Source organism: Eublepharis macularius, chromosome 2 (genome assembly GCF_028583425.1).
Source record: "Eublepharis macularius isolate TG4126 chromosome 2, MPM_Emac_v1.0, whole genome shotgun sequence".
In the NCBI taxonomy this organism is placed as follows: Eukaryota; Metazoa; Chordata; class Lepidosauria; order Squamata; family Eublepharidae; genus Eublepharis; species Eublepharis macularius.
In genome coordinates this window covers 130,501,759-130,515,699 of record NC_072791.1, presented here as the reverse complement: position 1 = coordinate 130,515,699, position 13,941 = coordinate 130,501,759, and the positions used below count along the sequence as shown (strand labels likewise).

At 37.9% G+C, this 13,941-nt stretch overlaps 1 protein-coding gene across 1 annotated transcript in view; it reads left to right on the top strand.

The window, feature by feature from the left end:
- TSG101 (tumor susceptibility 101) overlaps window positions 1–13,238 on the top strand; it is a 35,156-nt gene extending 21,918 nt beyond the window's left edge. The window contains exons 8-10 of the mRNA XM_054971174.1: window positions 7,287–7,489; window positions 10,669–10,908; window positions 12,915–13,238. Of these exons, the coding sequence (XP_054827149.1) occupies window positions 7,287–7,489; window positions 10,669–10,908; window positions 12,915–13,004 (533 nt within the window). The 3' untranslated portion in view covers window positions 13,005–13,238. The remainder of the gene's footprint in view (window positions 1–7,286; window positions 7,490–10,668; window positions 10,909–12,914) is intronic.
- Window positions 13,239–13,941: the final 703 nt, after the last annotated feature.

Below are 13,941 nucleotides of genomic sequence, written 5' to 3'. Positions count from 1 at the left end.
TAATATTAAAGCAACTCTTACTATTGATACCAGAGTTTAATGATGCCCACGTATGAGTGAACTGAACTCAAATTATTGTGGTTGGAGTATAAAATCACTGAAACAAGTACAGTGTGCATTGAAAGTTTGTGAAAAGCAGCAATGATCCATGTAGAGCTCTCTATATTTTTATGTTAGCTTAAATATCTTTTCTCTTGCTTGTAATTTAACAACATTCTTTCAATTAACAAGATGATATTCTAAAATGCTAGGTCATGTTTTCTGAGGACATTTGTATATAGCAGTGTGCATGGTAACACCTTACTTCAGGCCTCCGGTTTGCAGCTGCTTGATCCTATGGAGGTAAATAGTATATTTAGAGAAACAGGATGCAATCTCTTTAAAATACAGAATATATAGAATGCTGATGCTAGAATTCTTTTACTCTCTGGATACATAAAAACTCTGGGTATTCAGAATTCACTGCTGTAATATAGCAAGTATATGCATACTGTGCTTGACAGGGAAGTGCTTCTGCACGGGAAAGAGTGGCATCCTCCCCTCCCAGGGGGTGCCATTCTACAGGAAGCCCCAACCTTATGTGGGTTCTTTTCCTGAAGTGGGGGGGGGGGCTACCAATGGAAGAAGGGAGCTGAAGAGTCCCTGTATGTGAGTAGGACTACGTATGAACTTCACATCCCTCTCTGAAAATACCTCAGTGATATAAATTGTATGGCCCTAGTGTAAATATTCTTACTTGCGATGGTTGTTGTGGGTTTTCCGGGCTGTGTTGCCGTGGTCTTGGCATTGTAGTTCCTGACGTTTCGCCAGCAGCTGTGGCTGGCATCTTCAGAGGTGTAGCACCAAAAGACAGAGATCTCTCAGTGTCACAGTGTGGAAAAGATGTTGGCAGGTCATTTGTATCTACTCAGGAGGGGTGGGGTTGAGCTGAGTCATCCTGTAAGAGTTTCCCAGGGTGTGGAATGCTAATGGAGGGAGGCTTCACTGTATCCTGAGGAGGTTCTTTTGCATATGGATTGGTGCTTGATGTGCTAATCTTCTCTGCAGGGCTATTGTCGGGTATAGAGTGTTTTGTTAGCCTGGTGTTTTTCAGAACTGGAAACCATGCTCTGTTCATTCTTAAGGTTTCTTCTTTCCTGTTGAAGTTTTGCTTATGCTTGTGAATTTCAATGGCTTCCCTGTGTAGTCTGACAAAGTAGTTGGAAGTGTTGTCCAGTATTTTGGTGTCCTGGAATAAGATACTGTGCCCTGTTTGAGTTAGGCTATGTTCAGCCACTGCTGATTTTTCAGGTTGTCCAAGTCTGCAGTGTCTTTCATGTTCTTTTATTCTTGTCTGGATGCTACGCTTTGTGGTCCCGATGTAAACTTGTCCACAGCTGCAGGGTATACGGTATACTCCTGCAGAGGTGAGGGGGTCTCTACTGTCTTTTGCTGATCGTAGCATCTGTTGTATTTTTCGGGTGGGTCTGAATACTGCTTGAAGGTTATGCTTCAGGAACGTCAGGAACTACAATGCCAAGACCACGGCAATACAGCCCGGAAAACCCACAACAACCATCGTTCTCCGGCCGTTAAAGCCTTCGACAATACATTCTTACTTGCTTTCAGATATTTTAATAGTTCAGTAAACATGTTCTTCAAACTGCTAAACCAATTACATGGGAATGTGTAAAAGCAAATTGCTAATACAGCTGTATAGTGTTAGATGTATTCTGTTACACTTTAGGAGGGCTATACCAAAATTGATTGACATAGCTGGAAGATGCATGATGCAGCAGCCTTGCTGAAGCTTTGAGTCTGCTCAGTACTTGGATGTGGGCTGTCCTCGGAATCTATGTACATGAGTATAAGTTCCGTGTGTCTTCAGAAAAAGCTTAACAGGTAATTGTATCATTCTAGGTGTAGATAGATTTATATTTCAAAAACTAATTTTGTTGTAGCGGATGATGGTTGTGGTTGCTTGAATTTTCCTTCTGTTCACACAAAACACTGCAGGAGAGGGGGAGAGAGTAACTCCTGCTGAGTCCCCTTCTCACTGCAGCCTCTCCCTTCTGCATGGTATCTTCCTCTTGAGGATCTCTTGACCCTCACCAGAAGCATTTTGAGGGGTGCAGAAGGCAGCTGGTGTGGAGGAAGCTGATAGTGAAGTGGCTGAAGTTTCTGTGTTGGTGTTCTTTTGTATCTACTGCAGTGTAGCATTCTCTCAACTTAAACAAGGAGGTGATTGAAATCTACTTGGGGATCCAGTTTAGTTCTAATGACTTTTCACAACACATTTGCTCGTAAACTGAATTTCCTGTTTATACCAATCTATTATGAATACAGCAATTTAACCAATGGTAATGGTAAAACTGCCATCCTGTTATAATGTGTTTCTTCAACTGCCAGGCTTAGTCTTGGCAGGTTCTTTTCTTTCCAACTCAACTACTAGTCTGTAGTCAGTACCATAAGGTCACTTCTGAAACTAGATTCTTTATGGCAAAGGTTAAATGTCTGCGTGTTCCCTGCGATAAATGGATGTGTGCCATAAAATCTTTTCCAAGGGTGGCTAATTATGGAAGTGATAGAAGATGTTAAGGGGTTCATATTCCTTAAAGAGCTTTCCAAACCATTACAGTTTTCCGTACATGAATACATATGCCTCCTTGTTCTGACTTGTTCTGTACATTTTTAAAGACCTTTAAAATGGTCTTTTTATATTTATATTCTTGCCTTATTTAATATGTGGGCAACAGCTTCATAAGTAAGCAGTTTTGCCAAAGAATTTCTGATTGGTTCTATGTTGTGAATATATAGAACATGCAGCAATAACTTTATATGAGTAGAGAGAGAGATTGTGGAGATAGAAACAATACACAATTGTGGGCCAACTGCTTATTATACAAAGTTAGTTTTTGTGCATTGGTTTTGTTAGGAGCATATTCTGGGTTAGGGATATAGGTAATCTGAGCAGTTTTCCTTTTTTAGCTCCTGGCACAACTTACTTGGACTGTGTAGGTCTGCTTAGATGTCTACCTATAGGTTTTTCTTCAGGCTTCTCTGGTCATGATGCACTGTAATCTAGATGGTATGAGTTAAATGTCCTGAGTGCAGTGCAGATTCCATGAGAGTTCAAACAAATCCTCACCTTTCTATATTCAATTGTTCTTTATTCTAGACCAAAATTTTCTGAAATATGCTTTGTTATTGGGTGGGGGTTGGCAGCCTGAGAAGCATGGTGTTAGGTTAGAGGGAATCCAGTTATTTTCCTGAGATATCAGAAGCTTGCCAAAATAATATTGTCAAGTTATTACTCCCTGTTTAGTCAGTTGGTAGAATTGACCCTGGCTAAATAGACAAATCCACTCTGCATTGGGAGGTAAAGAGACTAGAGACAATGTGGGAAGCCCCAGATCTCTGAAGGCGTACCTCCACCTCTGTCAGATGTTATATGGTTTTTTTATGGTGAGCAGGTGTTTTATTAGAAAGCTGTGTTAATTGATTGTGATTTTATCTGGTATATTTTATCTTCTGTTGTGACCCGCCCTGAGCCCACTTGCGGGGAGGGCGGGATATAAATATAATTGATGATGATGATGATGATAAAAGGGGGTCCAAGAGATTAGGAAAAATGTGTAACTGTCTTCATGCTCTCCTTACTCAGAACTGTTTTTAATAGAATAAATATGACTTGTTAATATAACAGTGGAAAATGAAGTATTGTAAAGAAAGTGTAGAGATAGGGTACATTGTTTTGAGTATTGAAAGTGTTATCCACCTAAAAGACAATGCAACATCTAGCAAAGGGCCAACCATGAGGAATGCCGTTCTATACAATTATCTTAAGGTATATGAAAATGTAATATTGGGGATATAAGACTTGTATCCGCTGCACTCTCACAACATGGCACTTCAGAGCATTTAAAGTGTTTGGCCTAAAATTAGTATATTTGTTCATTTACTTAATTTACAGCCTGCCTGAGGCAACACTCACTCTGATTATTTCTTTTCCTCTGTTTTCGGTCTTACCTTTGAGGTTTTCTTGAGGCAGTTAGTCGCAAAGGGGCAAAATGTGAAAAGTAATCTTCAGGCACCAAAAAGTATGAAGGTTTCTTATTTGGACTGTCTAGCTCCCAGTTAGTACAAATCAACTTTAAAAAACCAAGCTTGTGCCACTTGGCATTATCATCATGTAAGTCACCAGTCTTGTGTGGCTTCAACCCATGTACAGTGCCCTGTCAGTAGCATTGATGAAGGTTATAAATAACATGCTGAATCCATTCATCTGGATTGCACATGGATTAGAACTTCACTGTAGATCTAGAATGTTTGCTCTTATTTACCCATGAATGTCATAGCTCCCATCACACACAGAAAGAACAGAACATCACAGAGCAGACCCACCTGAAACTATCACAGAGCAAGTCATTTAATAATGTTGCTTTTTTTAAAGCAAAATGATTGGATTTGTTAAATTAGTTGAGAAAGGTTAGAAGTTAAGCCTATCAGTCTGCCATCTTCGCTTCAATCAGTCATCTCTTACATTTTGGCTATTAACATCTGCTATTAAAATATGGTACTTAGCTCTGTGTTTGCAGTTCATACCAATTATCTGATACTACATTTCTCCTACGTACAGTGTTGACCTTAGTGCTGTCTCCTTTTGATGTTCAGTGTCAAAAATCAGATTTGAAATAGAATGCAACATGTTGTTTTTAATCTGATTTTAGCAACTGCTAACACTGACAACATATTAAAGCTAAAAAGACATTTTTAAAAAGATATTTTAAAAAATTGAACTTTTTCCATCTGTGCTTTTTATCTTTGTAGTATCTGGGTTATATCCTGTATCTCCATTCTATTAATGCTGGAGTTTTCTTCTAGCCCTACAAGGCTTACATTGGCAGAAAAGCCTTTTGCATTCATAGAAGGGTTGAAGAAAACAACCCAGTGTCTTGTAGTTACACTAGTATTTAAATAGGCAATTTCAATTCCTAAAATACTTTTCCATATTGAATGGGGTGAAATGTTTTATAAAAGTTTGAGTTAGGCATTTCTGTATAGTGGTGTGTATGTCTTGTTTTTGTTCTTGACATAAGGAGTCCAGTCCCTGTGTTGTTTTCTTGTACTTTCATTTTGCAGTCAACAGGAGTTTGTTAGAACCAGTTTTGATGCCTTCATTTGAGTTGGCGTTATGAATTGTATGTACCTAGCGTGTGTCAACCTCAGTTTGTCCACAGTAGGCTTTTTTTCCTTCATGAACTTTAAACTTAGAACTGTGGTATGAAAATGTTTACTAAAGTTCATTAAATATGTAGAAATGGAGTATTTCTAGGAGGTACTGGCGTGAATCTATTTTTAAGGATGTTAGTTAAGAGGAGGACCTCCATCCCATGATAAAAGATTTATTAAAATTTGTTTTATTGAATGTACTTTTAATATATTGTAAAAGTTAAATAGTGACAAATTCTGCCAAGCCTTTTAAATAAAAACTAAATTTTTAAAACAGAAATCAAGCCATTTAAACGGTTAAAATCAGCCACATACAAAACTCCATAGGAGTATTAATGAGTTCAAAATAGTTTTGGTTTGTTATGCAGAAGAATGTTTTTGTCTGGCACTGTTTTTAGTGTTCTTTATTCATGCCAAGCTGTGCATTTTGAAGAGAAGAAAGACTTTAGGGAGCAACGATCAACCAAGAAGAAGCCACTTAGCACTGATAACTTCAGCTGGACATGAACCCAAGACTCAAGAAGGAAGAATGGAAGTGATAGTGAACAAGAATACTTTGGTGAACCCTGAATGCAGCAATTGGACTTTGAAAAGCATTGAAAAGAATCTAGAAATTGAGCAATTCAAACTTCCATGCTTCTGTTGTGAAGTTAAGAAGCTTATACTTTTTTTCACTGTGACATTTGGAAGAAAAATGAAAGTATGAAGAAATGTTGGAAATGAATACAGAACAATAATGACTCCATTAAGTGAAGTGTCATGTTTTGGAATATGAAGCTGGGATTGGAGATGAAATCATTTTAGCATGGAGATCTTACCGGAGTGAACAAAGAGCAGCGATTCATAACAGATCCAGAAACTACAAGATGAAAAGACAGTTTCAGTAGTTCACTTCTTTTTGCTGGATGGACACTTAAAAAAAAGTACTGATGCTGAAGATCAGCTGGTCACAAAACTGAAGGAATGGACCAAGTCCTCTACAAACTGGTTTTCTACAAACTGAATGTTGTTTATGATACTAGGAATGCCTTAAAAGGAATAACAAATGAACTGATAATTGTGAAAAGACTGTAATTAAGAAGAGGAATTTTAATATTGGACATGTGGATGGCGACAGACTGCATATGAAACCTGTGAGGCACTTTGAATTGGTGTGTTAAGGTAAAATACAATTTTTATATTAGAGTGCTGTTGCTAATTCTGGCTATTTGACATTATTGTATTGTGTGTAAATCCAAGATATTTTACATTCTTACTGGAAATAAATGTGTAGCTTACTAATGGTAATATTTAAGACAAAGAAGTTTGTTAATTTTCAAGTCCCAGACATAAAGGGCATTCCTAAGGCAGTGTTGTATGAATGGAGACAGTGGAAAATTGTAGATTGGAATGTTTAGTATGAGTTTATAGGTAGTTTTTTGGAAGGCGGGATTTGATAAGGAAAATAATTATGCATGATTGATAAACATTTGGAGTTATATGTCGTAATAAAGTTGATGTGTAGTTTTTATGCAACATTAATGCGTAAGTAAAAGAAACATTTGTATCAAAAAATAAAGCAGCATTTGATGATGCGTGGCATGTAGCTCTGTTGAAGTTCCTCCTCTTCTGTTCCTCAACCAAAGACAAGCTATTTGTTGGAAACAGATTCTGTGTTTTCAAAATGTCGGATTTGTGGGGTGTAGCTGTTTACATTTCAGTAAACCAAGACATAATGGCAGCGAAGTTTAAGTAGACCTTTAGGGTGGCAAACCTACCTTTAAGGCCTGATGTTTTGCCATAATAGTTAAACTAACAAATGCATGGAAGCTCCATTGGCACTGTTTGCTATACTCACAAAATTTTATAGCACATTATTGGATTTCAAGGCTACAGGTGCACACTCCGATAAGATGGGCACACTCTTAATTAGTCAGAAAGATACAGTTCCTATCCAGCTTGGAAGTTCATGGACTTTTAAGAGTAACTTACCTTACTGTAAAGTTCAACTATTATTCTTTAAAAGGTTTGCAAACAATCCTGACTCACATATCTGCTTGGTGAGATAACTTCTCTGAATGACTTCCATTCTACAGGTCCCAGCAGAGATGGCACAATTGGTGAAGATACTATTCGAGCTTCCCTTATTTCAGCAGTCAGTGATAAGTTGAGATGGCGGATGAAAGAAGAAATGGACCGTGCTCAGGCAGAACTCAATGCCTTGAAGCGCACAGAAGAAGACCTGAAAAAAGGTCACCAAAAGCTTGAAGAGATGGTAACTCGCCTTGACCAGGAAGTGGTAAGCAGCATGAGTAGCTTGCTGAGCATATTTATCCTTTTTTAAAGCTATCCAATATTTGGGTGCATTATATCCTTCTTCTGGTCTGATACAACTTTTCCCTTCCTTGTAGTAACTCTTGCTACTTTCAGCACATTCCACTCAAGCCTTAGACAATTGCATGAGTTGAAAGGTTTTACACATATGGATGTGAATGCGTACACACACACACACACAGGGTCTGCTAAAAGTCGTATTCCTGATGAGTTGGAGGAGCCTCAGGAACAGCATGGAGAGACTGTAGTGGGAATTGAGCATCGGTGAAAATCTTACATAAGCAAAATTGCATATAAGATCTCTCCCAGTAGGATTTTTTAAAAGACAGTGATGAAGGTATTTGGGGCCAGTGATGTACAATGTCTTTTTGCTCCAACTGCTTTTTAAAAATGTTCTGCAGAGGTTCCTAGAAACCATGGCCAGGTAGCACCAGATGTTTTGTCTTTTCCTTCCATCATATACAACAGTGGATCATACTTGGTCATGCAGAGCTGTGTATGAGAATAGTGAAATGTGGACCTTCAAGTAAATAGCATAGCACAGGCTCAGTGCTGTCACTACACTTTGTCCCATATTTCTATACACAGTAAAAATTGAGGATACAAAATATGGAGGGTAGATGCAAAATCAGTGGAAGCTGGAGAGCCTCACTAAATTGCAGTAATTATTAAAATCATAGATTTACTGAGATGTGTGAGGTAACAAATGTTTTAGTGCTAGGAAGAGAATGGTATGCTTAAGTCCCAGATTGATCTTGAAGAGAAAAAGAAGTAGCCCATTAAGAGCGCATAATTTTTTTTATATGAGACATATATAGGGGAGGTGAAATTGACAGAGCCTTGGGAGGCAGAAATGAAATTAACAAACCCTCTGAGGAACTCTCTGCAGCTCTGTCTTTTTAAACTATCCTTGTGTAGAGAGGTGAAATTGACAGAGCCTTTGGCTCTCTTTTCAAACTACGCTTCCTGGCTAACATTGCATCTTCCTACACTTGAGCGTCCCCATGTAAGATGTCTTATGTAGAGAGACTCTTAGTCTGACTGTGGTGTAAACATAAGGGCGTCTCTACTAAGACGCAAGAAGAGTTGTCTCCAAATTATGACTGGTTTCAATATAGACAGCTCAGAGACCTTTATAAATCGGATTGTGCCAAGGGAGGGATAAGAATGGAGAACTCGGACTTGGAGGAAGTAATTTTACAAGAAGACAAAAAGGAAATTTCAAAGGTCTATAAAGTGTTGTAAAAATGGTATACTGAAGAAGAGGTAGTTAAGGTGCAAATGGTGAAGTGGGCTATAAATTTTAATAAAGAAATAACAATGGAGGCGTGGGAATATTTGTGGAAAAATACTTTGAAGATTACGACATGCACTAACATTAAAGAGAATGTCTATAAAATGATCTATCGTTGGTACCTGACACCAAAGAAAATTGCGCTAGGGAATGTGAACATGTCTAATAAATGCTGGAAATGTAAAAAGCATGAAGGATCTTTGTACCATATGTGGTGGACTTGTGAGGTAGTCAGGCAGTACTGGGGGGAAATAATAAGAGTAATAAGTGAGATTTTACAGTTCCAAGTTAATAAGAACCCAGAACTCCTGCTACTGAACTTGGGAATGGAAGATATTCCAGCACAACATAGGACATTGCTTTTTTACATGACAGCAGCGGCTAGACTTTTGTATGCGCAAAAGTGGAAAGTACAAGAAGTGCCAACTATCGAGGACTGGATTCACAAATTGCTGTACATGGCGGAGATGGATAAACTGACAAGAAAACTAAAAGACCTTGATCCAGGACAGTTTAACACAGATTGGGAGAAGCTGAAACAATGTTTGGTGAAAAAATGGGAGGTGGGAGGAGAACTGTGGCAGTTTGAAAATTATTGAAGAAAAACAAAAGAAGAGAGAAGTGACTATACCGGGGGGAGGAGAGTTAAAGAAGGATTACTAAGCAATTATTATATTTGATTATTCTATACAGTATTAAGTAATAGTTATTATGTGATATATAAGAATAGAAATTAATTAATTAATTATGTTGCTGGCAGATAGGGGTGTAATTGAGAATTAACAGAATTAAAATTCATGAATACAAGAAGGGGGGGAATGAGAAGTAGCATATAGAATATAGGTTAAATTGATTGACTTATGCTGAAGGTATTTTTGGTTATAGCGATATTTAGAAATGTGCAGAACATGGGTCAAATTGATTGACTTATGTCGAATGTATATTGTGTTTATAGGTATATTTAGAAATGTGTAGAATACGAGTCAAATTGATTGACTTTTTGTTATAAAGATAAGAGATATAAGGGGAAGTAAAGAGTAACATATAGAGTATAAGTTAAATTGGTTGACTTATAAATGTATTCATCACTTATGAGTACTCAAGTTATGTATAGGGAGGGATAAATTGTTTGTCCCATATTGATGACATTAGAATGAATAAGTTAGAGTACAGGATATTGAGAATATTACCAGTATTATTACTATTGAATAACATGCCAGGAATGTATTAGTTAGTTGATAAGTGAAGGGAAATTGACTTAGCACTGTGTTATAATAGACTAGCTTAGAAGAGTGTGAAAGTATATGTTTAATTGACAAAATAAGTTGAAATGAGTAGGGGAAGAATAGACAAAGGGTTGGAAAACTGTTGGAAGTCAACAAACGGGGGGGGAAGGGAGGGGGTTAGAACTGGAATATTAAAGTAATTTGATTGTTATAAGTGACAAAATATTTCTAATTCCAATAAAAATTTATAAAAAAAAAATAAGGGCGTCTCTACTAGATTGGGCTAATGGTTCACAGAGTAAATCAGTCTCTTTAATCAGTCAATTAGTGGCCAACTAATTGAAAGTTATGCCTCTCAGTTTTAAAGTGGAGATCTTAGAAGAAGGGCAACAGTTTCAAAGTCTTGAACAAGTTGTTAGAATGAGAACCACATTCTTGAATATGACAGTCAGCCATATTAGGAAGAATTATCCTGGAAAACTAGAGCAGAGGGAGACTAAAGGAAATCTGAGGTGGAAAGGTTGAAGTAGTAATAGGTGATTTGAGTTGGGAATTGAAAGACTGAAATGATATTTAACTGTCATATGTCGTTTATATAATAAAATTCAATGGTATAATTTTTAGACTGAAGTTGACAAGAACATTGAACTCCTGAAAAAGAAAGACGAAGAGCTGAGTTCTGCCCTGGAAAAAATGGAAAGCCAGTCAGAAAATAATGACATAGATGAAGTTATTGTTCCTACAGCACCTCTTTACAAGCAGATCTTGAACTTGTATGCTGAGGAAAATGCCATTGAAGACACCATCTTTTACCTGGGTGAAGCATTGAGACGAGGAGTTATCGATCTAGATATCTTTCTAAAGGTAGACCTGAAATAGTCATATATAAATATATAAACTGATATTTTGACATTTGAATTGTGGTTCTTCCTGGTTTTTGTTAGAACAAAACATGATCTACAGTTTTTTACTCTCCATATTTTGTACAGAATTGGAGAAAGGAAGTATTTCCAAGTGCATTGTTCCCTTCTCCCACACCATAAACAAAACTGTATTGCCCTCATTGAACGCCAGGAAGGGGCCACCTTATGAATGAGCAGAATTTTACTTTGCTCTCTGTGTTCTACTTTGCTTGCCTCCCAATTTTCTTCCTGTTCTCTGGTCTCCTCTGCCCCTCATCCCACAGACAACAGCTGCTCTCCTGATGCCTTGTCCTTTTCAGTCTGTGTTTTATGTACTCTAAGTCACTTGCTTTTGAGTGGCCTGGACCAACATTGAAATAGCAGCCATTTGGGCACTGCTGCTGAAAAGACACCATAAGTGCAGTCTTGTCTTTTCTTTGGCAGGTTATTGAATTTCAAGCAAGGTGGGCTGTTCAGTGCATCACTATTTATTTATTTAGAATATTTGACATAGGTATGTGCTTACTTTCAAAAATGATTCAACAGGAGAAAAGGTGTGCAGCATCTTGCTGCACACATGTGCAAACAGTATCTTTTACTATGTAACACTAGGAATAAGTGATTTTAAAGGGGTCTTAGTATGCAAATAATAATTTTATGTATTTATCTGAATCTTCCAAGTGTAACTGGGCAAAATTAATACTCACTGAAATTAAACAGGGTGTAAGCACTTAAACCTACTGTATTTACCTGAAAGGAAGACTTTTCTCCCCAAGTGTAACAAGAATAGAACTGTGTGTTACATGCACATACAAGTTACAAGTATGTACAGTAGTAAAACTTCATCTTCCTTTCAGGTAAACACAGTGGTTTTGAGAGCAAAATTTCCACTGTTGTAAAGTCAAACTTAATGTGACCTCTTGCAGGTTACAGCCAGTGAAAGCTAACAGAATGCTGGGGTCTTTTGGACTCACTTATGGCAGTCAAGGAGAGACACCTGTTATATTAAAGAGTTCAGTAGCACCTTTAAGACTAACCAACTTTCTTGTAGCATAAGCTTTCGAAAACTACAACCCTCTTTGTCAGAGCTGAAGTCCTCGAAAGCTTATGCTACAATAAAGTTGGTTGGTCTTAAAGGTGCTACTGGACTCTACTATTTTGCGACTGCAGACTAACACAGCAAACTCCTCTGGATCTGTGACCTGTTATATTGTACCATCTGCTGATCTTGAGAGTGGGGCTATAGGTTCATATTTAAAGAACATTTTAAATGTGTATTTTGAATAATTCCATTAAGTGTTGTGTACATCTTGTCAATAAGTTTAACTCTGGCTGACTGTAAGTTATCTGGCAGAGGGAAAATAACGTACACAAACATCAAGTATTCTGGTCACAACCAAATGGTGGCAACATATATGAAACTTGTTTCCTTTTCTCCAGAAGCCCTGGGCAGTAGCTGGATGAGGGGTGGTGAATGTAGGGAGCTGGCTGCCTGTCTGGTGGAACCTCTGGGGAGAGAGGACAGTGTGGATTTGGGTCAGAGCTCTCTGCCTGATAAACAGAAGTTAGACAGGTGGTGTATAGTGACTGCCCTTAACTGCCTGTGATGCCCCAGACCTCTGAAGTGAGGTTTATGGTGAATGGCAGTGTTTAAGTGGGTGTCTCACTTAATGTATCCCAGCTTTTGCAACCTATTTCTGGTACTATAATGTATAGGGAGAAAAGTGCTGGGTGTCACACTTCTTGTACAAGCAGAACTGCACTGAGTACAGGATCTCTCTGATTGTTAGTGAAGTCAAATTCTCTAGGATGTAATCTGGTACTGCAATTCTGAATAGACACTTCAGTGAAGGAGTCATCCCGTCCAGGCCAACTGGGTCAAATGAGAATATACAACTTTTGTCTCTTAATGCATGGAGTTGAGTAATTAAGCACTGTTGATGATGGCCTTGTCTTTTCTCTTCTCAGCATGTTCGTCTCTTGTCTCGCAAGCAGTTTCAACTAAGAGCACTTATGCAGAAAGCCCGGAAAACTGCAGGACTCAGTGATCTGTACTGACCTTCGTGACTTGGGGAAAAGTGGCATTCAAAAAATGATCATTCTCATTTACTTTACTTTTTAATCAGTAGGTAACCAGAATAAGTTATTACATTATTCAATTGTAAGATATTTTGAATGGATAATATATTTTCTTTTTCTTGGTAAGAACTAGCTTTTATTAATGCACTTTCTATTCTCTGTAAACCTTTTGCATTGGTGGTCTGATGGCTGAATAAAACTTGTGTAACACTATTTTCTTGTGCTACGGATATTTGTGTGAATACTGCTTCTGTGCTTTCACGTTATGAAAATATCAGCTTAAACATGTACATTGCAGTGACATAGAGGTGGGTTGTCCCAGCAACGTCTGCAGCTAGAAATGATCTCATCTGTATTTTGTATAAAATGAAAATTAGGTTGGGATAAAAATGGCTGTTCTTACAGCCTACTCTCATGTGTCTCTGCTCAAAGTCATGTCCCATTTCATTCAGTACAATTTATTGTGCAAGTGGATTTAGGATTGCAACTGTAAGAGCTCCCCCACTAGGTTCAGATTATGACGACAGTAATATCTGGCTTATGGTTATATTTTCTTTGGGACCTTTTCATACAGTCCCTCTCCCTCACTTCTAGGCAATACAGGAAGTCACTGACTATATAGAAACAATGCCCAAACCAAACTTAAGATGAAATAGGATTTTGACTGATATGTTGTAGACAGAGAGTGAAACTAGAGCATGGGACTAATGAGCAGTGTTTAGGCACCCACCACTTAGTGCCGTAAACCTACCTGATTCAACATGCTGAGGTCAAATCATCCTAATTAATGCATCTGCTTTAAAAAGCAATATTGTTCCTCCCTGAGTCTTTGTATTAGCAAAGAAAAACTGAAGCATTGGTGCTAATGTATACAGAAAACTAGATTTCCCTGGTTTGTTTGGGGGGTTGTTTGGAG